General features: G+C 46.6%; 1 protein-coding gene across 1 annotated transcript in view; it reads right to left on the bottom strand.

Annotated features, from left to right (window-relative positions):
* The window catches only part of TPRG1 (tumor protein p63 regulated 1), a 38866-nt gene extending 19942 nt beyond the window's left edge, over nucleotides 1–18924 (bottom strand). Inside the window, exons 1-4 of the mRNA XM_081329489.1 lie at nucleotides 18872–18924; nucleotides 13037–13252; nucleotides 9995–10086; nucleotides 6585–6761 (exon numbers count right to left, since the gene is read on the bottom strand). Of these exons, the coding sequence (XP_081185615.1) occupies nucleotides 6585–6761; nucleotides 9995–10086; nucleotides 13037–13189 (422 nt within the window). The 5' untranslated portion in view covers nucleotides 13190–13252; nucleotides 18872–18924. The remainder of the gene's footprint in view (nucleotides 1–6584; nucleotides 6762–9994; nucleotides 10087–13036; nucleotides 13253–18871) is intronic.
* Nucleotides 18925–25127: the final 6203 nt, after the last annotated feature.

The raw sequence follows: 25127 nt of genomic DNA on the forward strand, positions 1-25127 counted from the left end.
AATTTGGGCTGTGTTTTGTGCCCCTCCAGGGGATTGGTGTGTTCCTACCAGCCCGAGCGGAAGAACGGTGCCAAATCAATCTCTCTAGGGTGTGTGTCTTTGTGGGTATGCCGGTAATTGCGCTTGCGTACTCCCTGCCCTTTGCAGGGGGCAATGGCTGCAAGCCGGCACAGCTCAGCTCAACTCAAACTTCAGAGCCTCTGGCTGGATCGTTGCCAGTTCAGCTGGGGAGGAGAATTTATTTTATTTAGAATGGGGGGACCTGATCACTCCCTCCTATATCAGGGGTCTCCACATTTGGCAGCTTTTAAGACTTGTTGGACTTCAACTCCCAGAATTCCCCAGACAGCCAGGCCTTCTTTTGTTTTTTTGTTTTTTTTTTAATTCTATCCTCTGGAGCGTAGAGATCGCAGAGAAAGGGATTGCAAGAGAATAAGCAGGCCACCGCAGGGATGCACTTCAAAAGGAATGCATTCTGGGAGTTGAAGTCCACAAGTCTTAAAGTTGCCAAGTTTGGAAACCCCCTACCGGATGGGGCAAAAGAACAGAGACCACTTGAACACCTGGACAAGCTGCGCAATACAGGTAGTCCTCGACTTATGACAGTCAAAAATTCAGATGCTCCGGGATCAAAAATTCAGATGCTCCGCACCCGGTTCATGTTTACGACGCTTCCAGCATCCCTTTTGCAACCTTCGGACAAGCAGAGTCAATGGAGAAGCCAGATTTGCTTAACAGCCCCCTTAGCGATTCACTTAACAACGGTGGCAAGGGCAGTCATCAAATGGGGCACAAACTCAATACGCGTCTCACTTAACGACAGAAACGTTGGGCTTAATTGTGGCTGTAAGTCGAGGGCTGTCTGCATTGCTACGTGGTGACGGTGCCCCCTTGTTCAGGGTCAGCCCCCAGCCCCTTTCTCTGGTGTTTCCCCCTCCCCAACCCCAGCCCTGCTGACCCTCTCCATTCACCCCCTTGTCCGCTTCCTGGTCCTTCGTTGTAGGACACACACACCCCCTTTAGCAAGAGGGCTGGGTGTGAAGACCACCCCCACCCACCCACCCCCTGGAACCAGCAAAGGAGACGTGAAGTGGAATTAAGCAACTCAAGGAGGAATTTCCTGATGGCTGAAGGCTTTTATTTGGGTTCCTGACTGGATCCTTGCACGAACGAACCGGAGGAGGTCTCCTCAAAGTCTCCAGGTTTAGGAAGTGGGGTCAGATGAGGTCAAAAGCTGCCCGGCCGGAGAAATCTTGAGCAATGTCAACAGCCGTGAAATAAGTCCTGTCCTGACTTTCTTGCAAGGTGAGGAAAGAAGAGACCAGGAATGGTGGTTACAGAAGAAGGCATGGGTGGAAGTTTTAGGTGGCTTCGGTCCAAAAATGCCAGGCTCCTCCCAACTCGGAGGAGCTCCTCGCCCAGAGATGGCACCCAGGTTTAGAGGCCATGTGCGCTCTCTCTCTCTCTCTCTCTCTCTCTCTCTCTCTCTCTCTCTCTCTCTCTCTCTCTCTCTCTCTCTCTCTCTCTCTCTCTCTCTCTCTCTCTTTTGCTCTTTCTTTCTCTCTCTCTCTCTTTTGCTCTTTCTTTCTCTCTCTCACACACTCTCTCTCTTTTGCTCTGTTTCTCTTTCCCCTTCTCTTTCTCTTTCTCTTTTGCTCTCTTTCTCTCACTTTCTCTCTTTCTCTTTTTCTCGCTCTCTCTTTTGCTCTTTCTTTCTCTCTCTCTCTCACACACTCTCTCCTTTGCTCTGTTTCTCTTTCCACTTCTCTTTCTCTCTCTCTCTCTTGCTCTCTCTCTTTTGCTCTCTTTCTTTCTCTTTCTCTCTTTCTCTCTCTCTTTTGCTCTTTCTCTCTCTCTCACACACACACACTCTCTCTTTTGCTCTCTATTTCTCTTCCCCCCCCCCCTCTCTCTCTCTGAACCAGGACAGGCAAAGAAGACCTTGACGGAGGTACCCAGTTCTTGGCCACCCTGTCAGGAGCTCCTGCGGAGAAGGCCAGTCTTGCCATCTCCAGAGAGAAGAGCGCCACCTGCTGGAGCATGGAGAGAAAACTCGTCGGGGAAATTCCCTGCCAACCTTCCTGCCTCCAACTCAGAGGAACAGAACAACAGGGTTGGAGGTCATCTAGTCCAGCCCCCTGCTCAGGCAGGAAACCCTCTACCATTCCAGAGAAATGGCTGTCCGGTCTCTTCTTGAAAGCCTCCAGTGACGGAGCACCCACAACATCTTTGGCAAGCCGTTCCACTGGTTAATTGTCCTCGGCTGTCAGGAAGTTTCTCCTTGGTTCCAGGTTGCTTCTCTCTTTGGTTAGTTTCCACCCGTTGCTTCTTGTCCTGCCTTCGGGGGCTTTGGAGAATAGGGGGACCCTCCTCTTCTTTGTGGGAGCCCCTCAAATATTGGAATAGAACTATATGTCACCCCCAGTCCTTCTTTTCATTAAACTAGACATACGCAATTCCCGCAGCCATTCTTCATACGTTTTAGCTTCCAGTCCCCAAACTATCTTTTCAGATGTTTTGCATCATCGGAGAACAACCTTGGTGAGTGAGATGTCAGTCAAAGTGTGTGGAGACTCTGCTGGAAGATCCCGAACCACGGTTAGAACATCAGATATGCCAAGATCTCCTAACCTTGGGGGCTTTCGTATCTTCTGAACCCTGGAGGATCCTAGCCTCTCTTCCCTGGGTGTCTACGGAGATCCTCAGCCATCCACGGTCCTGGCTGTCCCAAAGGTGCTTCTTCAGGAGGCAACTGGGCTTCCTACTTTTTCTCTGAGGGCATTTTGCTTCTCCTCCAAGAAGCTTCTTCGGCCCCTCCACCACGCAGAGCTGAAGAGCTGAAGAAGCTTCTTGGATGCCACTCGAAAGATCTTCAAAGAAAAACAAAACAAAAGACAAAAGAGAAAGTCCAGTTGCCTCTTGAAAAAGCACCTTTAGGGCACCTGAACTTCGTTTTTCCTTGAAGACGCTTCGCTTCTCGTCCAAGAAGCTTCCTCACTTCTCGCTGTGTGGTGGAGGAGGACGGAAGGATTTATATGCCTTGCAGTCATCTGGTCCTTAGTACTCTCTCTGAGAGTCGTGGAGGTCGGCCTGTGTCCTCAGGGTCACCTGAATGGTGCAAATGGGTGTGGAGACTTCTTGGAACTGGCGGAGCCCCCAACCGGGAAGACATCTCAACCGGGGTTGGAGAAAGCAGCCAAGAAACCGCGTGGAGACCTTCCCTAAAATGTGTGCTTCCTTACTTCCTTCTGTTCTTTCAGAAACAAAGAATAAAATGGGGTCCTCAGCTGGGTCCTCGTTCAATTTACACACCTCCAGGGAAGGACTCTTGAGGTGGCCTCACCTTTGGTGTTCCTCAACTTTAGAAACTTGAGGAAAGGTAGATTTCAGCTCTGTCCTTCTGGTTCCTTTGCGACCTTTGGGTTGTTATTTTTTTTTTGCAGATACAGGTGAGACTTTCACCTGTTTTCAGCCAGGTGAAAGCTTTCGACCACTTTCTCTAACTGTTACCTCAGGGGTCTTCAAACGTGGCCCCTTAATGACTGGTGGACTTAAACTCCCAGAATTCCTGAGCCAGCGTGGGGGAACTATGGCCCCTTCATGACTTGCGAACTTCAACTCCCAGAATTCCTCAGCCAGGGTGGGGGAACTATGGCCCCTTCATGACTTGTGGACTTCAACTCCCAGAATTCCTCAGCCAGGGTGGGGGAACTATGGCCCCTTCATGACTTGTGGACTTCAACTCCCAGAATTCCTGAGCCAGCGTGGGGGAACTATGGCCCCTTCATGACTTGCGGACTTCAACTCCCAGAATTCCTGAGCCAGCGTGGGGGAACTGTGGCCCCTTCATGACTTGCGGACTTCAACTCCCAGAATTCCTGAGCCAGCGTGGGGGAACTGTGGCCCCTTCATGACTTGCGGACTTCAACTCCCAGAATTCCTCAGCCAGCGTGGGGGAACTGTGGCCCCTTCATGACTTGCGGACTTCAACTCCCAGAATTCCTCAGCCAGTGTGGGGGAACTGTGGCCCCTTCATGACTTGCGGACTTCAACTCCCAGAATTCCTCAGCCAGCGTGCTGGAACTGTGGCCCCTTCATGACTTGCGAACTTCAACTCCCAGAATTCCTGAGCCAGTGTGGGGGAACTGTGGCCCCTTCATGACTTGCGGACTTCAACTCCCAGAATTCCTCAGCCAGTGTGCGTGGCTGAGGAATTCTGGGAGTTAAAGTCCACAAGTCCTAAAAGGGACAAGTTGGAAGACTCCTGTGTTACCTGGTGGAAGTAAGCTTTAATCTTTGAACTCTTCCTAGCTGCTCACTGCTAATTAGCACAATCCCAGTACAGGTTCTCCTTGACATACGACCACAGTGGAGCCCAAAATTTCTGTTACTAAGTGAGATGGTTGTTAGGTGAGTTTTGCCTCATTTTACGACCTCTCTCGTCCCCATTGCTAAGTGAATCACTGCAGTTTTTAAGTTAGCAACACGGTTGTTAAATGAATCCGGCTTCTCCATTGACTTTGTTTATCAGAAGATTGCCAAAGGGGATCACGTGATACCCCAACTGACACGGGTCAGTTGCCAAACCTCTTAATTTTGATCACGTGACCAGATATTTGCTGCAACGGTCGTTAAGTGTGAAAAACAGTCCTAAGTCACTTTTCTTTCAGTGCTGTTGCAACTATGAAAGGTCACTAAGTGAACCATTGTAAGTCAAGGACTACCTGTGTTTTCAAATCCTTTAATTTAAGGACCCCTTTTGGGGTACTTTTGGGAGTCCAGCTTGAACCATGGGCCCTATCCAGCAAAATGAGTTTCAGTGTGGAGAAAAGCAAAGTCTTACATTTAGGCAGGAAGAAACCAAAGGCACAAGTACAGACTGGGCGAGACCTGCCTCAAAAACAGCGACTGTGAGATGGACCTCGGAGTCCGAGTGGACAATCGCTTGGCCGTGAGCCAGCCGTGTGCAGCAGCAGCCGAAAAATCTAACGCAATCCTGGGCTGTGTAAACAGAGGCATAGAATCAAGATCACGCAAGGTATTAGTACCGCTTTGTAAAGCCCTAGTAAGGCCACACCTGGAATACTGCAGCCAATTCTGGTCACCGTATCACGAAAAAGATGTTGAGAGTCTGGAAAAAAACTCAGAGAAGAGCAACTAAGACGATCCAAGGCCTGGAGACTCAAACGTACGAAGAACGGCTGCGGGACTTGGGTCTGGCTAGTCTAAAGAAAAAAAGAAATAGGGGAGACATGATAGCAGCGTTGCGGTATTTGAGGGGCTGCCACAAAGAAGAGGGGGGGGGTCAAATTATTCTCCAGAGGACCAGAGGGAAGGATGAGAAACAATGGTTGGAAACTGATCAGAGAGAGAAAAGCAACCTGGAATTGAGGAGGAACTTCCTGACAGTGAGGACAATTAACCAGTGGAACAACCTGCCTCCAGAAACTGTTGGCAAGAAAACTAGGGATGCCATTGTTTCTAAACCACACCATTTCCACACACGTCTGGAAAGGAGAATAGAATAGAATAGAATAGAATAGAATAGAATAGAATAGAATAGAATAGAATAGAATAGAATAGAATAGAATAGAATAGAATAGAATAGAATAGAATAGAATAGAATAGAATAGAATATGTGGAATAGAATAGAATAGAATAGAATAGAATAGAAGCTGGAAGGGACCTTGGAGGTCTTCTAGTCCAGCCCCCTGCTCAAGCAAGAGGACCTAGACTCAGAGAAGTGACTATCCAGTCTCTTCCTAAAAATCTCCAGCCCACAATTTCTGGTGGCAAGCTGTTCCACTGCTTAACTGACCTCACTGTTAGGAAGTTTCTCCTTAATTCCAAGTTGCTTCTCTCCTTGGTTAGTTTCCATCCGTTGCTTCTTGTCCTGCCTTTGGGTGCTTTGGAGAATACCTTGACTGCCTCTTCTTTGGGGCAGCCCCTGAGATACTGGAAGGCTGCTATTATGTCCCCCCTCGTCCTTCTCTTCATTAAACCAGACATTCCCAATTCTAGCAACCCTTTCCTTCTATGCTTGAGCCTCCAGTCCCTTAATCGTTTTTGTTGCTCTTCTCTGCACTCTTTCTAGAGTCTCGACGTCCTTTTTACATCGTGGTGATCACAACTGGATGCCGTGTTCCAAGTGTGGTCTTACCAAAGCGTTGTAAAGTAGTATTAACACTTCACGTGATCTTGATTCTATCCCTCTGTTGATGCAGCCTAGCACTGTGTTGGCTTTTTTGGCAGCTGCAGCACACGGCTGGCTCCTCTTTAAGGGATCGTCCACCAGGACACCAAGATCCCTCTCACAGTCACTGCTATTGAGCAAGGTACCACCTCTTCTGCACCTGTGCATTTGTTTTGTCTTGCCTAATCAAAAACATCCAGTTACCTATTGGAAAAGCAATTTTGGGATTGCACCTAAACACCCTCTCAACTTTTTTTTCCCCCAGGAGATCCTACCTAGTTGGCAATCAACGTGGGGTTTCCACGGTGTTCATGTCGGCGGTTGAAATGCGTCCCCTCTTGGAAAGCTACTAGATCCCTTCCCTCCCCATCGCTGAGCCGCGGAGCCTCACCTGTCCAAAGACTTCTCTGGAAAAGCGAAGGGTCCTGTGGAGATCCTCTCAATGTAGCGCAGAGGGATCCTTTGAAGATCCAGGCATTTGAGCATGATGAAGTCATATTTGCACACCAGGAGGGCAGCGTCGGTGAACACCACGATCCGTTCCTTTTCAATGTTCCAGTGATCGATCCTTGGAGGAAGCACACAAAGGACAAATAGCAAGAAGATTCTGGGCAATTTGGATCCCCAATTTCTGCCCAGGAGAAAGCAAGTAAAACCTTTGAAGAACGGTTGCAGGAACTGGATTTGGCCAGTCTAGAGAAAAGAAGGACTACGGGGGACATGATAGCAGCCTTGCAATATTTGGGGAGCTGCCCCAAAGAAGAGGGGGTCAACTTATTCTCCAAAGCACCCAAAGGCAGGACAAGAAGCAACGGATGGAAACTCATCAAGGAGAGAAGCAACCTGGAACTAAGGAGAAACTTCCTGAAAGTGAGAACAATTAATCAGTGGAACAGCTGGCCACCAGAAATCATGGGCACTCCATCAATGGAAGTTTTTAAGAAGAGACTGGACAGCCATTTGTCTGAAACAATATAGGGTCTCCTGCTTGAGCACGGGACTGGACTAGAAGACCTCCAAGGTCCCTCCCAGCTCTATTCTGATTCTGATTCTGATCAGATTTACAACACAGAACATAGAATAACAAAGTCGGAAGTTCATTATTTAGAGGATCCATTGATGGAAACAGGATCCAATGCATTTAAAGTCCAATAAGGGATAAACTCGGGCTTCACTGCATTATGGGAATTTAGCCCAGGGACTATTGCAGCCACCCAAGGGTCAAAAAAAGTCAACGAATTGAAGCTCCACCTAATTTTGCATGTATGGCGCATTAAAAAGCAGGTGGAGTTTCAACTGAATGCAGAATAACAGAATAACAGAGTTGGAAGGGGCCTTGGAGGTCATCTAGTCCAGCCCCCCGCTCAGGCAGGAGACCACCCATACCATTTTAGACAAATGGCTGTCCAGTCTCTTCTTAAAACCTGCAATGTTGGAGCACCCACAACTTCTGGAGGCAGGCTGTTCCACTGGTTAACTGCTCTCACCATTGGGAAATTTCTCCTTAGTCCCCGGTTGATCTCTCCTTGGTTAGTTTCCAACCATTGTAACAATCCTGGTCAAGGGCCAGGAATAACGCAGGATGTGAGAATCCCCATTTTTCATTATAACCCAAGAACAGAGTCGGAAGGGATCCTGGGGGTTCTCGAAAAATTATTTTGAATTTATCAGCTGTAGAGCAGGATTTTCCCAACCGACCTCGGCAGCTTTCAGATGCATGGACTTCAACTCCCAGAATTCCCTAGCCAGCGTGGGAATTCTGGGAGTTGAAGTCCACCCCTCTTAAATTGGCTGTGAGGGTGGAAAGCCCTAACCCCAAAAAGCAGAATTGGAAAGGAGCTAAGGTGCTGTTCTCTTTGTGTCCTCTGGGTGGCAGTACAGGAAAATAAATCTCTGCTCTTCACTCTGCGAGAAACTTTTATTAAGTAAATTTTCTTCTGTTTTATATATATAATAATGTTTGAGCTTGCCGGAGTTGACAATTAAATAATTTCTGCCAAGCAAGCAGAAACGACTATTTTGGGCCCTTCTGAAGCAGCCCCTAGAGAAGGCAAATGTTCAAATTTAATTTGAAATATTTGCTACTGAGCCTAGGGAATTTTTTTTAGGGATGATTAGGGTAGAACCCACGGTTCTATTTATCACAACAGCAGACAAACAAATATCCCTAAAGAATGCAGAATTTCATTTCAGAGTAAAGGAGAGAATCGGGAAGAGACCCATTAAAGGGAGAGCGGGAAGGAAGACTGTAAAACCGCTGTTAAATGAATCACCCATTCCCTCCAACCCGAGAGATTTACAAGCTGAACAAAGCAGGTTCGTGTATCGGTGTGTTTGTGTGTATCACTGCAATCGAGACGGGGTATCTACGGCGACTCTTCGTCCTCCAGGTCATGATTGTCCCAAAAGGTGCGTTTTTGGAAAAGGCAATTGGACTTCCTTGTTTGTTTTCTTTCCTTGAAAACTTTTCACTTCTCATCCCCAAAGCTTCTTCAATTAAGTTCAGGGCTTCTGCAGATCTGAAGAAGCTTCTTGGATGAGAAGCGAAACGTTTTCAAGGGGAAAAAAACGAAACCCCAAAGTCCAGCAGTCTTTTTGAAAAAGCACCGTTGGGACAATCAAGGCAGGCTTCCATTCCTATTATATTCTTCATCCACTTGCCGCTTAAGGAACGGTTGCTGGAATTGGGTTGGTCTTGTTTAATGAAGAGAAGGATGAAGGGTGACATGATAGCGGTGTTCCAGTATCTCAGGGGCTGCCCCAAAGAAGAGGGAGTCAAGCTAGTCTCCAAAGCACCTGAAAGCAGGACAAGAAGCAACGGATGGAAACTCGTCAAGGAGAGAAGCAACCTGGAACCAAGGAGAAACTTCCTGACAGTGAGGACAATTAACCAGTGGAACTCCTCGCCTCCAGAAGCTGTGGATGCTCCAACACTGGAAGTTTTTGAGAGGAGACTGGACAGTCATTTGTCTGAAATGGTATAGGGTTTCCTGCCTGAGCAGGGGGTTGGACTAGATGACCTCCAAGGTTCCTTCCAACTTTATTATTATTATTATTATTATAGCTGGCCTGGCCTGATGGGGGATTGGGGGGGGTTGTTATTGTTATTTTATTGGGGTTTTAAGATGTATTTTTAGTATATGGGCATGTATTTAATTATTTTTTAACTTTTGTAATCCTGTATTTTTATTCCTGCCCTGTTCACCGCCCTGAGTCCTTCGGGAGAAGGGCGGTATAGAAATATTATTAAAATAAAATAAAATAAAATAAATTATTATTATTATTATTATTATTATTATTATTATTATTATTATTATTATTATTATTATTATTATTATTATTATTATTATTGATGTTGTTGTTTTGTTGTTGTTAAGATTAAGATTATTATTATTATTATTATTATTACTAAGATTATTATTATTAAGATTATTACTATATATATACGCCACTATTGCAAACTCAACAACAAGCCAGCATTTAAAACTCTAAAGCCACGTGACTTTGGTTTTTTTTTTGCCGTTCTGGGGAGGAAATCTGTCTTTACTGCCAGCCTCTTCCGAAAACTGGCCTGTAGCAAACAGTGGGTTTGCTTAACGACCACCACGTTCACTTTATGACCATTGCAGGAAAGGCTGTAAAATGGGCCCCGGCCGTGTATATTGCACTTGACACCCATTGTGAGTTATGGCCGTATTTGCCAAGCTCAGCAATGGCCGTAACTTCAGCATTACCTGAACTGGGCTTGATTTAGCGTAAACAACTCTGTGACGAGAACTACAAGACCTCCATAGTGCTTACTCAGTGAGTAGCCAGAAGCTGCGAGCCGCCTCCCCCTTGCTGGCTGCCAGATGGGCCTTGAGGTCCTCCATGGCTTGATCGAAGGCTCCTGGCTAAAATGGAGAGGAGGAAGAGGCAGATGGTAAAAGCCACAAGCTGGTTTTGAATTCCTCCCACGTTCCCCTCACCTGTCTCTCCAGCCACCTGGGGGTTCCCACCTGTCTCTGAACACCTGCCATGGAGGAGTGGACACCACCAGGAAGGAAAGCCAAAGCTCCAGGCTTCCGACGAAGGTGGCTTATTTCCTGCGGATGAGGATCAAATCCAGAAGTCCTTGAGGGGCACCCCGCTCCTCCGAGACCAACTTTGAGAAGATGGTAAATTTGCAACTAATGCGTTTACCATCGTTCGGGTTGCATGTGGACCCCGGCTCCTATGCACTCACGGGTCCTATGTGTAGATCTGGGGTTGAGTCAGGGCTGATGTTGACGCCACGGGCTTTGAAAAATCCATCTCTTTTCTTCGTTAGAACATAGAAGACTAAGTTTGGAAGGGACCTTGGAGGTCTTCTAGCCCAACCCCCTGCGCAGGCAGGAGGCCCTATATCATTCCAGGCAAATGGCAGTCCAATCTTTCCTTGAAAACCTTCAGAGTTGGAGCATCCACAACTTCTGGTGGCAAGCAGTTCCACTGGTTTATCATTCTCACTGCCAGGAAATTCCTCCTTAGTTCCAGGTTGCTTCTCTCCTTGACTAGTTTACCTGTCGCTTCTTGTCCTGCCTTCAAGTGCTTTGGAGAACAGCTTGACTCCCTCTTTTTTGGGGCAGCCCCTGAGATACTGGAACACTGCTATCGTGTCCCCCCTCGTCCTTCTCTTCATTAAACTACACATACCCAATTCCAGCAACTGTTCTTTGTATGTTTTAGCCTCCAGTCCCCTAATCATCTTTGTTGCTCTTCTCTGTAATCTTTCTAGAGTCTCAACGTCTTTTTTACATCGTGGTGACCAAAACTGGATGCAGTATTCCAAGTATGGCCTTACCAAGGCCTGGTAAAGTGGTATTAACACTTCACGTGATCTTGATTCTATCCCTCTGTTAATGCAGCCTAGCACCGTGTTGGCTTTTGTGGCAGCTGCAGCACACTGCTGGCTCATATTGAAGTGATTGTCCACTAGGACTCCGAGATCTCTCTCACAGTTGCTACTATTGAGCAAGGTACCACCTATACTATACCTGTCCATTTGATTTTTCCTGCCTAAATGTAGAACCTTACTTTTTTCACCATTGAATTTCATTTTGTTAGATAGTGCCCAGTGTTCGGGTCTGTCCAGATCCTCCTGTATCTTAAGCCTATCTTCTGGAGTATTGGCTATTCCTGCCAGCTTGGTGTCATCTGCAAATTTGATGAGTTCCCATCTATCCCCTCATCCAAATCGTTGATGAAGATGTTGAAGAGCACTGGGCCCAGGACAGAGCCCTGGGGCACCCCACTACACACTTCCTTCCATGTAGATGCGGTTCCATTGAGGACCACACGCTGAGTACGGCCTGTCAGCCAGCTACGAATCCATCTGGTGGTGATGCTATCTAACCCACATTTTTTTATCTTATCAAGTAGTAGGTTGTGATCTACTTTATCAAATGCCTTACTGAAGTCCAAGTAAATTATATCTACAGCATTCCTCTGGTCCACTAATTTTGTCAACTGGTCAAAGAATGCAGTAGGGTTTTCTGGCATGATCTGTTTTTGACAAACCCATGTTGGCTTTTGGTAATGATTATTTGCCTCTAGGTGTTTGCTGATTCGTTGCATGATTATCTTTTCCAGAATACTGTCAGCCCAAAGAAACTACGTCTCCTAGCTTCCTTCTGAAGCAAGAATGCTAACTGGGGTACCCTTAACCCCCAACTGGACCAAAAGCCCAAATCCTGCCTCTGGGGTATGTAACAGGGATGATAGGGCCCAGAGTTGCATATTTCAGATGTGTTTCTTGTCCCTTCCTGAGCCTAGCCAGATCCTGGGTGTTTACCCAAGAAGCCAGCCCAGTGATGGGAGGATCTGGACAGACTCAAACTCCTGGTGCTATCTAACAAAATGAAATTCAATGGTGGAAAAAGTAAGGTTCTACATTTAGGCAAGAAAAACCGAATGTACAGGTATAGTATAGGGGGTACCTTGCTCAATAGTAGCAACTGTGAGAGGGATCTCGGAGTCCTAGTGGACGATCCTTTAAATGGGAGCCAGCTGTGTGCTGCAGCTGCCACAAAAGCCAACACGGTGCTAGGCTGCATTAACAGGGGTAGAGAATCTAGATCACGTGAAGTGTTAATACCACTTTACAAGGCCTTGGTAAGGCCACACCTGGAATACTGCATCCAGTTTTCGTCACCACGGTGTAAAAAAAGATGTTGAGACTCTAGAAAGAGTACAGAGAAGAGCAACAAAGATGATTAGGGGACTGGAGGCTAAAACATACAAAGAACAGAGTGCAGAGAAGAGCAACAAAGATGATTAGGTGACTGGAGGCTAAAAGATATAAGGAACGGTTGCTGGAATTGGGGATGTCTAGTTTAATGATGAGAAGGACGAGGGGGGACATGATAGCAGCCTTCCAGTATCTCAGGGGCTGCCCCAGAGAAGAGGGAGTCAAGCTATTGTCCAAAGCCCCTCAAGGCCGGACAAGAAGCAGTGGATGGAAACTAGTCAAGGAGAGAAGCAACCTGGAATTAAGGAGAAACTTCCTGACAGTTAGAACAATTAACCAGTGGAACTCCTTGCCTCCAGAAGTGGTGAATGCTCCAACACTGGAAGTTTTTAAGAAGACACTGGACAGCCATTTGTCTGAAATGGGATAGGCTTTCCTGCCTGAGCAGGGGGCTGGACTAGATGGCCTCCAAGGTCCCTTCCAACTCTATTATTATTATTATTATTATTATTATTATTATTATTATTATTATTATTATTATTATTATTATTATTATTATTATTATTATTATTATTCGTGATCCTCACCCCTTGCCAACCCCATGAAGGTCCCCCGCAGTGGTTGAGTTGACTCACCCGTGTTACAAAATACTTCCTGGAGTCGTACGGATCAGCATAACGTTGGGGGTAGAGCAAGGTCCTGGGGCTGGACGGTGATTGTGAGGTGAAGTTGGCCTTGGGTTGAGGAGATACTTCAGCCATGGGGCAGCTTTCAACCTTCTCTTCCATCCCTTTCTGTCTCTCCAAAATCTGGACCTCGTGCCTGGTTCCTCCGGCCAATGTTTTCACAGCCTTAAGACAAAAAAATCAACCCAGGATTAAATCAATAGCCAACTTTCCCCCTTATCGGCTGCATCAGGTATGAGGTTATGATTGGGTAGGCTTTAGTGCAAGATGGCAGCTGCAAGCTGGTGGTCAAACTCCCCGCTTGAAGAGGTGGGGTTACAATCGCTTGGATGGGGCTGCCATCTTGCAGGATCCGGGCGTGGCTGGTCTAGAGAAGAGAAGGACCAGAACATGATAGCAGTGCTCCAATATTTGAGGGGGGTCTCACAGAGAGAAGGGGGACAATCTGTTTTCCAAAGCGTCTGAAGGCCAGACAAGGAACAATGGATGGAAACTCATCAAGGAGAGATTCAACCTGGAAATAAGGAGAAATTTTCTGACAGTGAGAACAATTAACCGAAGGAACAGACGTTGCCTTCAGACGTTGTGGGAGCTTCGTCGCTGGAAGCTTTCAGGAAGAGACTGGACTGTCAGAAATGGTGGAGGGTCTCCTGCTTGGGCAGGAGGTTGGACTAGATGACCTACAAGGTCTCTTCCAATTCTGTTATTCTATTCTATTCTATAAGAATAGAATAGAATAGAATAGAATAGAATAGAATAGAATAGAATAGAATAGAATAGAATAGAATAGAATAGAATAGAATAGAATAGAATAGAATAGAATAGAATAATGAATAGAATAGAATAGAATAGAATAGAATAGAATAGAATAGAATAGAATAGAATAGAATAGAATAGAATAGAATAGAATAGAATAATGAATAGAATAGAATAGAATAGAATAGAATAGAATAGAATAGAATAGAATAGAATAGAATAGAATAGAATAGAATAGAATTAGAATAGAATAGAATAGAATAGAATAGAATAGAATAGAATAGAGTAGGAGAAAGATTAGAATAGAATGTAAATAGGAATAGAATAGAACAGAAAATAGAACAGAATAGAAAATAGAATAGAATAGAGTAGAGTAGAGTAGAATAGAATAGAATAGAATAGAATAGAATAGAATAGAATAGAATAGAATAGAATAGAATAGAATAATGAATAGAATAGAATAGAATAGAATAGAATAGAATAGAATAGAATAGAATAGAATAGAATAGAATAGAATAGAATTAGAATAGAATAGAATTAGAATAGAATAGAATAGAATAGAATAGAATAGAATAGAATAGAATAGAATAGAATAGAATAGAATAGAATAGAATAGAATAGAATAGAATAGAATAGAATAGAATAGAATAGAATAGAATAGAATAGAATGTAAATAGGAATAGAATAGAACAGAAAATAGAACAGAATAGAAAATAGAATAGAATAGAGTAGAGTAGAGTAGAATAGAATAGAATAGAATAGAATAGAATAGAATAGAATAGAATAGAATAGAATAGAATAGAATAGAATAGAATAGAATAGAATAGAATAGGACCTTGGAGGTCATCTAGTCCAACCCCCTGCTCAGGCAGGAAACACTATACTAGGGGTCAGCAACCTGAAACACTGAAAGAGCCACTGGGAACCAGTTCCCTCACAAAAGGAAAAACTGGGAGCCACAAAAAATGTGTGCGCATGTGTGTACATGTGCACATGCGCAGAACAGGGTTTGACTGAAGAGTGGAGCCAAGGCGAGATATGCACCTACCCTGCATATTTGAATTGATTGGTTGAACTTTTTCAGTCCTACCTTTTTTTTTTGGACTGCACATGGCAGAGGACTGGGAGCCGCAGGAGATGGCTGAAAGAGCCACATGAGGCTCCGGAGCCGCAGGTTGCAGACCTGTGCCCTATACCATTTCAGACAAATGGCTGTCCAGTGTCTTCTTAAAAAACCTCCAGTGTTGGAGCATTCACCACTTCTGGAGGCAGGTTGTTCCACTGGTTAATTGTTCTCACTGTTGGGAAGTTTCTCCTTAGTTCCAGGCTGCTTCTCTCCTTGATAATTTTCCATCCGTTGCTTCTTCTCCTGCCTTCAGGAGCTTTGGAGAACAGCTTGACTGCCTCTTCTTTGGGGCAGCCCCTGAGATAGTGGGGGGGGTCCCCCTCTTCTGCATAGCACCTGAGGGCAGGACAAGAGGCAACAATGGATGGAAACTCATCTAGGAGAGAAGCAACCTAGATTAATTTGTGGCTGGAGAGAGAACGACGCTTTTCCCACCACTGGTGAGGTCATTTGCGCAATTTGGGTGCGTTTCTCGGAAAGCTGCCTTCTGCAGCCAATTAACCTTCTCACCCACCCGCTTGTTCCTGTCTTGCCCAGCAAACTCTCTCCAAATCTAGTCCAGGGGTCTTGTTCTGCTCGGCTACTGACCGTCCAAGAAAAAAAAAGGGATGTTTTTTTGACTCATCCTGTACAGTCCTGTTGGAGATCGGCTGCAGCCCTCTTTTCTTTCAACGCAACTTTGAACGGGCAGGCACAAAAAGCAGCCAGCAAATTTTAAAGTGGGCCCTGTCTGGAAAAGCTCCAATTTCCCTTAGTGGCTGGGTGTGTGTGTGTGGGGGGGGGGGGAGGAACCCAATTTATCAGATGAAACGATGCACTTAATCTGCGGCCTCTGAGTTCCCGCGGCTGGGAGCCAGTTTTTATTTTTATTTTATTTACACAAAGCCATCCTTCTCTTCATTGAAATTCCTGCCTTTGGAGAGCCTCAAGATCAGGTTGCCACACACACACACACACACACACACACACACACACACACACACAAACACGGGCATACAAAATGTTCCCCAAGCAAAAACAGGCTGGTGTTTTAGTTTGCTTGACATGGAGGTCATCAGCTACTTCAAAATAACCGAAAAACAGAGCTGGAAGAGACCTCGGAGGTCATCTAGTCCAGCCCCCTGTTCGAGCAGGAGATCCTATAACATTCCAGACAAATGGCTGTCCGGTCTCTTCTTAAAAGCCTCCAGTGAAGGAGCACTGGACACCTTCTGGAGGAAAGGAGTCCCACTGATTAATTGTTCTGACTGTCAGGGAATTCCTCCTCAGAGGTCATCTAGTCCAACCCCCTGCTCAAGCAGGAGACCCTAGACCACTTCAGACAAGTGGCTGTCTCTTCTTAAAAGCCTTTAAGGAAGGAAGGAAGGAAGGAAGGAAGGAAGGAAGGAAGGAAGGAAGGAAGGAAGGAAGGAAGGAAGGAAGGAAGGACAGGGAGGGAGGGAGGGAAGGAGGGAGGGAAGGAGGGAGGGAAGGAGGGAGGGAGGAAGAACAGGGAGCTGAAAGGGAGGGAGGGAGGGAGGAAGGAAAGAGAGAAAGAAAGAAAGAAAGAAAGAAAGAAAGAAAGAAAGAAAGAAAGAAAGAAAGAAGGAAGGAAGGAAGGAAGGAAGGAAGGAAGGAAGGAAGGAAGGAAGGAAGGAAAGGAAGGAAGGAAGGAAGGAAGGAAGGAAGGAAGGAAGAAAGAAAGAAACAAGGAAGGAAGGAAGGAAGGAAGAAGGAAGGAAGGAAGGAAGGAAGGAAGGAAGGAAGGAAGGAAAGAAAGAAAGAAAGAAAGTTCAGCCAAGTCAGAATATGCGTCACTAACGAGTACGGCAAGCCTGCAATGCAACGAGGGCGTCTTTCCGAGATCTTGTCCTCCTGTCATCCTCCTCCTCCCTTTTTCCACCCCTCCCTCATTTCTCCTCCTCCTCCTCCTCCTCCTCCTCCACCTCCCTTGCTCCTTCCCCCCTCTCTTCTAGGTCTCCTTCTCCTTCTCCACCACCATTTTTCCCCCTCCTTCAGGAAATTCTCCTTTTGATAGGGTGACACCAGGAGATGAGCCGCTGAGCCCAGCATGGCTCTCTGCATGGGATCTAGTCGCATCTCAGGGGACCCACCTCAATCGCACACAACGTCACGGGGGCTTCTTCTGGGCTTCAGGATTCGGGGATACATGAGGTCCTCTACTAACAACCGCAAGCGAGCCCAAGATTCCCGTTGCTAAACAAGACAGCTGTTCAGCGCGTTTGGCCCCCTTTTGACAACCTTACTTGCCACGGTTCTTAAGTGAATCGCTGCGGTTGTTGAGCAGATCATGCAGTTGTTAAGTGGATCTGCCTTTCCCATCGACTTGGCTTGTCAGGAGGTCGCAAAAAGGGGATCCCGTGATCCTGGGATGCTGTGACCGTCGTAAATATGAGTCAGTTGGCAAGTGTCTGAATTTTGATCACCTGACCGCGGGGACGCTGCAACGGTCGTAAGTGTGAAAAACGGTCGTAAGTCACTTTTTACCCAGTGCCACTGTGACTTCGAACAGTCACTAAATGAACTATTGTAAGCCGAGGACTACAACGGGCAAACATTTCACGGAGACTAGATTCGCACAACCGCTTGACCTGGGTTTAATTGACCTATGTTCTGGGCACGCAGTAAGATTCGTGCCGCACTTAAAACAGGAAAGAAGCTAACCAAGACTAATCGGAAGCTGGCTAGCTGAACAGGTTAGGCTTGCAGGTTGTGTGAACGGGGCCACTGCAACGTAGAGTTTCCTGCCTACTATCTTCCCTGGCAATCACAACCAAGGTTAATATTAACTAAACTCAGCCTGCTGTGATAGCATCTGCGGGTCTTTATTTCACCAGCTGGCTAAGATGGCAGCATCTCAATCAAAGAGTTTCCGTAATACTATTTTTCTGTCCGGTTTTGCTTCATTTGGCTGAGTTTTTAATTGATTTACAGCCCTGGACAATTCTCAAAAAGGGTTTATTTTTGAACATTTATTTCTGAACATTGAAATAAACATTGAGACACTGCACCAACATTTCTGTAAAAGATTTGCTCTGCTGAATGTGCAGTCCCTGGGACCCTCTGCAAGCACAAACCTGGTTAAGAATGTCATGTGAACAGACCAGCCAAACCATAAACTAGCCACAGTTTGGAGTCACAAGATACTAGAAAAACAGGGTTGCAGGTGTGTTAGCCGACAACTGCCTTCTCACGGCGCTTGGGTCTGAATGAATGATTTCTTGGGTTTGCAGTCTCAAAGGATCCAAAGTGCCACCAAAGAATTGGTCACATACAACATACTAAGCCATGTTTCTCAACCTTGGCAACTTGAAGTTGGGTGTACTTCAACTCCCAGAATTCCTCAGCCAGCCAAGCTTGGCAACTTGAAGTTGGGTGTACTTCAACTCCCAGAATTCCTCAGCCAGCCAAGCTTGGCAACTTGAAGTTGGGTGGACGTCAACTCCCAGAATTCCTCAGGCAGCCAAACTTGGCAACTTGAAGATGGGTGTACTTCAACTCCCAGGATTCCTCAGCCAGCCAAGAATTCAACTCCCAGAATTCCTCAGCCAAACAAGCCACATTAATGTCATGGCTGGCTAGAGAATTCTGGGAATTGAAGTCCACCATCCACAAGTTGCCAAGAAACCCTGCTCTGAGCTATTAAAAAGTAAACAATTCCATCAAACCAACATTAGCGTGGTCAGTTATCTCATGCTGTCCCTGAGACTTTTATCCTGGCTTGGATTAATGTGCTGGGTCCCAGCAACCCCAGAAATGGGGGGGGGAAAGGACCCACTAGAGAACCTTGCAAGCTCCTGTCTTCCCTGGTACCCTTCCACCACACACACACACACACACACACACACACACACACACACACCCCTGGCCAGCTCAAGGAGAATCGATCCAGCAGCCCTTACCTGCTTCAGGTGTGCGGCACCAGCTCCTTGCAATCTTCCTAGCTCTACCTGTGTTAACCTCACTGACAGGTTTGGCCAGGTGGACCAGGAAGTGCAAGAAAAAAAATTGGCTGGGATCTGGCAGCAGGAGAGAGAGATGTTTACCCTACCTGGGCAGGTCTTCCGGCCCTGGAAGTGGTAAAGTCTGTGCTAGGGATAGGCACGTGAAGTGGGTGGATCCAGTTCGGTCTGCACCTCTTTGGCTTCTGGGGTGAGGCTCTGGATTGAGAGAGAGAGAGAGAGAGAGAGAGAGAGAGAGAGAGAGAGAGAGAGAGAGAGAGAGAGAGAGAGAGAAACAGACAGCAAGAGAAAGAGAGAGAGTGACAGAGAGGAAGAAAGAGAGCAAAAGAGAGAGAGAACGAGAGGGCAAAAGAGAAGGCAAAAGAGAGAGAGGGAAAAAGAAAGAGAGAGAAAGAGAGAGAGAGGGCAAAGAGAGAGTCAGACAGCAAAAGAGAGGGGGCAAAAGAGAGTGAAAGAGAGCAAAAGAGAGAGAGAAAGAGAGGACGAAAGAAAGAGAGAGGCTGAAAGAGAGCAAAAGAAAAAGAGAGTAAGAGAGAGCAAAAGAGAGGGGGCTAAAGAGAGAGAAAGAGAGAGAGGGCAAAAGAGAGAGAGAAAGAGAGAGAGAGCAAAAGAGAGAAAGAGACCAAAAGAGAGGGAGGGGGGGAAAGAGAGGTGTTTGCAAAGGAAGCTGGGCGAGATAAAACATATTTACCCGTCTCCAGAATCGAGTTTTATAGATCGTTCTCAGCTTGTAACCCTTTGTTTAGTAAGCATTCGTAATTACAATGGCAATAAAAATGGTGATTTAGGGTCGTTTTTCACAACATCCATGTAGTCACATGATCAAAATCCAGATGCCGGGCCACTGGCGTGTACCTGTGACAGTTGCAGCATCCCTGAGTCACAGGATCCCTCTTTTGTGACCTCCCGGCAAGCAAAGTCAGTGGGGAAACTGGGTTCACTTCACAACCGTCTTATTGTTAAACAAATCACTCCAGTTTTTAAGTGAATCACAAAGTCGTTAAGCGAATCAGGATCCCCACCCCACCCCTTTGAAGGTCGCAGGTGGGGATCATGTGATCCCGGGACGCTGAGAAGACGAGAGACACGTGCCGGTTGCCAAGTGTACAAATTTTGATCCCGTGACCGTGGATAGGTTGCAACCGTCATAACTGTGAGGACCGGTCATAAATCACTTTCCTTCAATACTGTTGGAGTTTTCCAACGGCCACTAGATGAACGCTTGTCAGACGCTTGACAGCTGACTCGTATTTACGACGGTGGCAGCGTCCCTTCGGGGTCATGTGATCACCCCCTTTTGCGAAGCCAATGGGGGAAAGCCGGATTCACTTTAACAACCAAGTAATTCACATAACAACTGCGGCGGAAAGAAAGGTCGTAAGATGGGGCAAAAGTCGCTTAGCGACTGTCTTGCTTAGCAACGGAAATTTGTGGCTCCGTTGTGGTGGTAAAATGAGGGAGTGTCTCTTCTCCAGAGCTGGTTAAGAAGCGTCACTAAATCATTTCTAGATGTTTGGGGTTCGTTTGCTCCCATGAATGACAAGGCAGGAGCTTCTGGCTGCGTCTCTTTGGGGTGCAAAGATTTTGGATTGATGGCACCCACTTGGGGTCCCCTGTCCGTGGGGGTTCTCCGTCACCCAGGTCAGGGTTGCCCCAAAGGTGCTTTTTCAGGAGGCAACTGGACTTTCCTTCCTTCCTTCCTTCCTTCCTTCCTTCCTTGACCCTCCCTCCCTTACTCTCTCACTCCCTTTTTTTCTCCTTTCTTCCTTCCTTCTTTCCTTCTTTCCTCCCTCCCTCCTTCCCTCCCTCCCTCCTTTTCTTCCTCCCTCCCTCCCTCCTTTCCCTCCTTCCTTCCCTCCTACCTTCGTCCCTTCCTTCCTCTCTCACTTCCTTTTTCCTTCTCCTTCCTTCCTTCCTTCCTTCCTTCCTTCCTTCCTTCCTTCCTTCCTTCCTTCCTTCCTTCCTTCCTTGCTGCCTCCCTCCCTCCATTCCTTCTCTCCTTCCTACCTTCATCCGTCCCTCCCTTCCTCTCTCGCTCCCTTTTTCCTTCTCCCTTCCTTCCTTCATCCCTCCCTCCTTTCCTCTTTCGCTCCCTTTTTCCTTCTCCTTCCTTTCTTCCTTCCTTCATCCCTCCCTCCCTTCCTCTCTCGCTCCCTTTTTCCTTCTCCTTCCTTCCTTCCTTCATCCCTCCCTCCCTTCTTCTCTCACTCCCTTCTCCCTTCCTTCATCCCTCCCTTCCTCTCTCGCTCCCTTTTTCCTTCTCCTTCCTTCCTTCCTTTCCTTCCTCCATCCCTTGTTTCCTATCTCTCCTTCCTTCCTTCTGTTTATGGAGATTCTCCGTCATCCTGGTCAGGGTTGTCCCAAAAGTGCTTTTTCAGGAGGCAACTGGACTTTCCTGTTTTTTTTCCTTGAAGGCCTTTCGCTTCTCGTCCCAGAAGCTTCTTCTGCTCTGACTGGAGGGTGGGGAAGGGAAGGATTTATACTCCTTGCAGAAGGCTGATCATTAGTCCTCTCTCTGAGAGTCGTTGAGGCCACCTGGAGGTTTTATCTGCGTCCTCAGGGTCACCTGAGTGGGGCAAATGGGGGTGGGGCCTTCTTGGACCTGCTGAGAGGACCGTGTTGTAGACTGGAGATAGACAATATTGTGTCCCTCCCCCTCGGTTGAGGGAGGGGTGTTCAGTTTTGACCTAGAGGGCCTCTTTGACCCCCTCTTCCAAACCAGCGGTCCTCCCTGCCCAAAATGTGGACTTGGCTGTCTTCGAAAGAGCGGCCTCGGTCTTTGAAATGCAGATGGACGGCTGAATCTGGTCCCTCCTGTGTTGTGCCAGGCGTTTGTGAAGGGGTTGTTTTGTTTCCCCAGCGTACAGATCTGCACACGGCTCCCTGCATTGTCCTGGATATACCACATTGCTTACTTTGTGTCTAAGGGGTCAAAGAGGCCGTCTAGGTCAGGGGTAGGCCACCTTGGCTCTTTTAGGACTCGTGGACTTCAACTCCCAGAATTCCTGAGCCAGCCATGCTGAGGGGAAAGGGAGGTTTCCAAGATGAACCATGCTGGCTCAGGAATTCTGGGAGTTGAAGTCCGCAAGTCATGAAGGGGCCATAGTTCCCCCACGCTGGCTCAGGAATTCTGGGAGTTGAAGTCCACGAGTCATGAAGGGGCCATAGTTCCCCCATGCTGGCTGAGGAATTCTGGGAGTTGAAGTCCACGAGTCATGAAGGGGCCATAGTTCCCCCACTCTGGCTCAGGAATTCTGGGAGTTGAAGTTCATGAGTCATGAAGAGGCCATAGTTTCCCCCACTATGGCTCAGGAATTCTGGGAGTTGAAGTCCATGAGTCATGAAGAGGCCATAGTTTCCCCCACTATGGCTCAGGAATTCTGGGAGTTGAAGTCCATGAGTCATGAAGAGGCCATAGTTTCCCCCACTATGGCTCAGGAATTCTGGGAGTTGAAGTCCATGAGTCATGAAGAGGCCATAGTTTCCCCCACTATGGCTCAGGAATTCTGGGAGTTGAAGTCCATGAGTCATGAAGGGGCCATAGTTCCCCCACGCTGGCTGAGGAATTCTGGGAGTTGAAGTCCGCTAGTCATGAAGGGGCCATAGTTCCCCCACGCTGGCTGAGGAATTCTGGGAGTTGAAGTCCGCAAGTCATGAAGGGGCCAAGGTTGCCTACCCCTGGCCTAGGTCAAGACTGAACAACCCTCCCTCAACAGAGGAGGGAGGATACAACATCATCCATCTCCAGTCTACAACACGGTTCTTTCAGCAGTTCCAAGAAGGCTCCACCCCCATTTGCACCACTCAGGTGTCCCCAAGGACACAGGTAAGTCTCCAAGTGGCCTCAAGGACTCTCTAAAAGGAGGCGAAGGACCAGCTGTCTGCAAGGAGTATAAATCCTTCACTTTCCCCACCATCCAGTCAGAGCTGAAGAAGCTTCTGGGATGGGAAGCAAAAGGTCTTCAAAGAGAAAGTCCAGTTGCCTCTTGAGAAAAAGCACCTTTAGAAGAAGGATAAAAAGGGGAAGAGGAAGAGGAGGAGGAAGATGGGATGGAAAGAAGGAGAAGGAGAGGAGAGAGAGACAGAGAGAAAGAAAAAGAAAGAAAAGGAGGAGAAGGAGGAGGAGGGGAAAAGAAAAAGGAAGAGGTGAAGGATAAGAGAAAGGGAAAGGAAGAGGAAGAGGAAGAAGAAGAAGGAAGAGGAGGAGGCTTTTTCAAATGGCCTCAACGACTCTCTAAAAAAAGGCAAAGGACCGGCTTTTCTGCGAGGAGTATAAATCCTTCCCTTCCCCACCCTTCAGTCAGAACCTGAAGAAGCTTCTGGGATGGGAAGCGAAACGCCTTCAAAAGGAAACCCAAGAAAGTCCAGTCGCCTCCTGAAAGAAAAACACCTTTGGGACTTAAGAGTCCGTTGCATTCCCCACGAGGAGCTGCAGACGGAGAGTTTGAGAGTCCTTCGTTCGGGAGGACCTACCTTGAAGAACCTCAACGACGCAGCCCAAGGCGGACTAACCCTTGGCGAAGGAGACACGGAGGGCAGGATCCGAGCCAGCTCATTAGGACGGAGTAGCGAAGGATGTAAGCTGATCTCATCCCGGCCTCTTTGGCTTAGTCGGCGTTGTTTGCCAGCAGATCCTGTTCCAGCACGGAGGGCAGGAAGCCAGCATTGATGTAAAGGCTGGAGAGAGAGGTGCAGGTTAAATGGGGTGAACGCGCTGTGTGTCCCCGACTTACGACCACGACGGAGCCCAAAATTGAGATATTTGTTAAGATAAGATGAGATGAGACGAGATGTAAGATATAAGAAGATATAAGATACAAGATGATATAAGATATAAGTTCACTTAGAATAGAATAGAGCTGGAAGGGACCCTGGAGGTCTTCTAGTCCAGCCCCCTGCTCAAGCAGGAGAACCTATACCCTCTTGGACAGGTGAATGTCCAGTCTCTTCTTAAAAATCTCCAGTGATGGAGCCCCCACGATTTCTGGTGGCAAGCTGTTCCACTGGTTAATTGTCCTCACTATCAGGAAGTTTCTCCTTAATTCCAGGTTGCTTCTCTCTTTGGTCAGTTTCTTGTACTGCCCTCTGGCTGCTTTGGAGAATAAGTTGACCCCTTCTTCTTTGGGGCAGCCCCTTGAATACTGAAATAACTGCTATCGTGTCTCCCCTATTTCTTTTTTTCTTTAGACCGGACAAACCCAAATCCTGCAGCCGTTCTTCGTGTGTTTTAGGCTCCAGGCCTTGGATCATCTTAGCTGCTCTTCTCTGATTTTTTTTCCAAACTCTCAACATCTTTTCTGTGATATGGTGACCAAAATTGGCTGCAGGATTCCAGGGGTGGTCTGGAATAAGATATAAGATAGGATAGCATATAAGATATAAGATAGATGTAAGATGTAAGATAGATATAAGATAGGCTAGCATATAAGATATAAGATAGATATAAGATAGGCTAGCATATAAGATATAAGATAGATATAAGATAGGCTAGCATATAAGATATAAGATAGATATAAGATAGGCTAGCATATAAGATATAAGATAGATATAAGATAGGCTAGCATATAAGATATAAGATAGATGTAAGATGTAAGATAGATATAAGATAGGATAGCATATAAGATATAAGATAGATATAAGATAGGCTAGCATATAAGATATAAGATAGATATAAGATAGGCTAGCATATAAGATATAAGATAGATGTAAGATGTAAGATAGATATAAGATAGGCTAGCATATAAGATATAAGATAGATATAAGATAGGCTAGCATATAAGATATAAGATAGATATAAGATATAAGATAGGCTAGGATATAAGATAGATATAACGTATCAGATACAAGATAAAGATAAGATACTGAATTTGAAGCAGAACATACAGATTCAGCCACAGTTTTGTTCTAAATAGCATCAACAGGAGTTCGAGCAAAAATAGTATCCATCACGGATCTCTTTCAAGCTGAAAGCACAGAGAAAAGGCAACGAAGATGATCAGGGATCTGAAGGCTAAACCATTTGATGAACAAGTGAGGAAAGTGGTTTGGTGTGATCTAGTGAAGAGAAGGGCGAGGGGGGGGGCAGGATAGCAGCCTTCCAGTATCCTAGGGGCTGCCCCAAAGAAGAGGCAGTCAAGCTATTCTCCAAAGCACCTGAAGGCAGGACAAGAAACAACGGATGGAAACTCATCAAGGA

This window comes from Vipera berus (assembly GCF_964194415.1).
Source record: "Vipera berus genome assembly, chromosome: 5".
NCBI classification, from domain to species: domain Eukaryota; kingdom Metazoa; phylum Chordata; class Lepidosauria; order Squamata; family Viperidae; genus Vipera; species Vipera berus.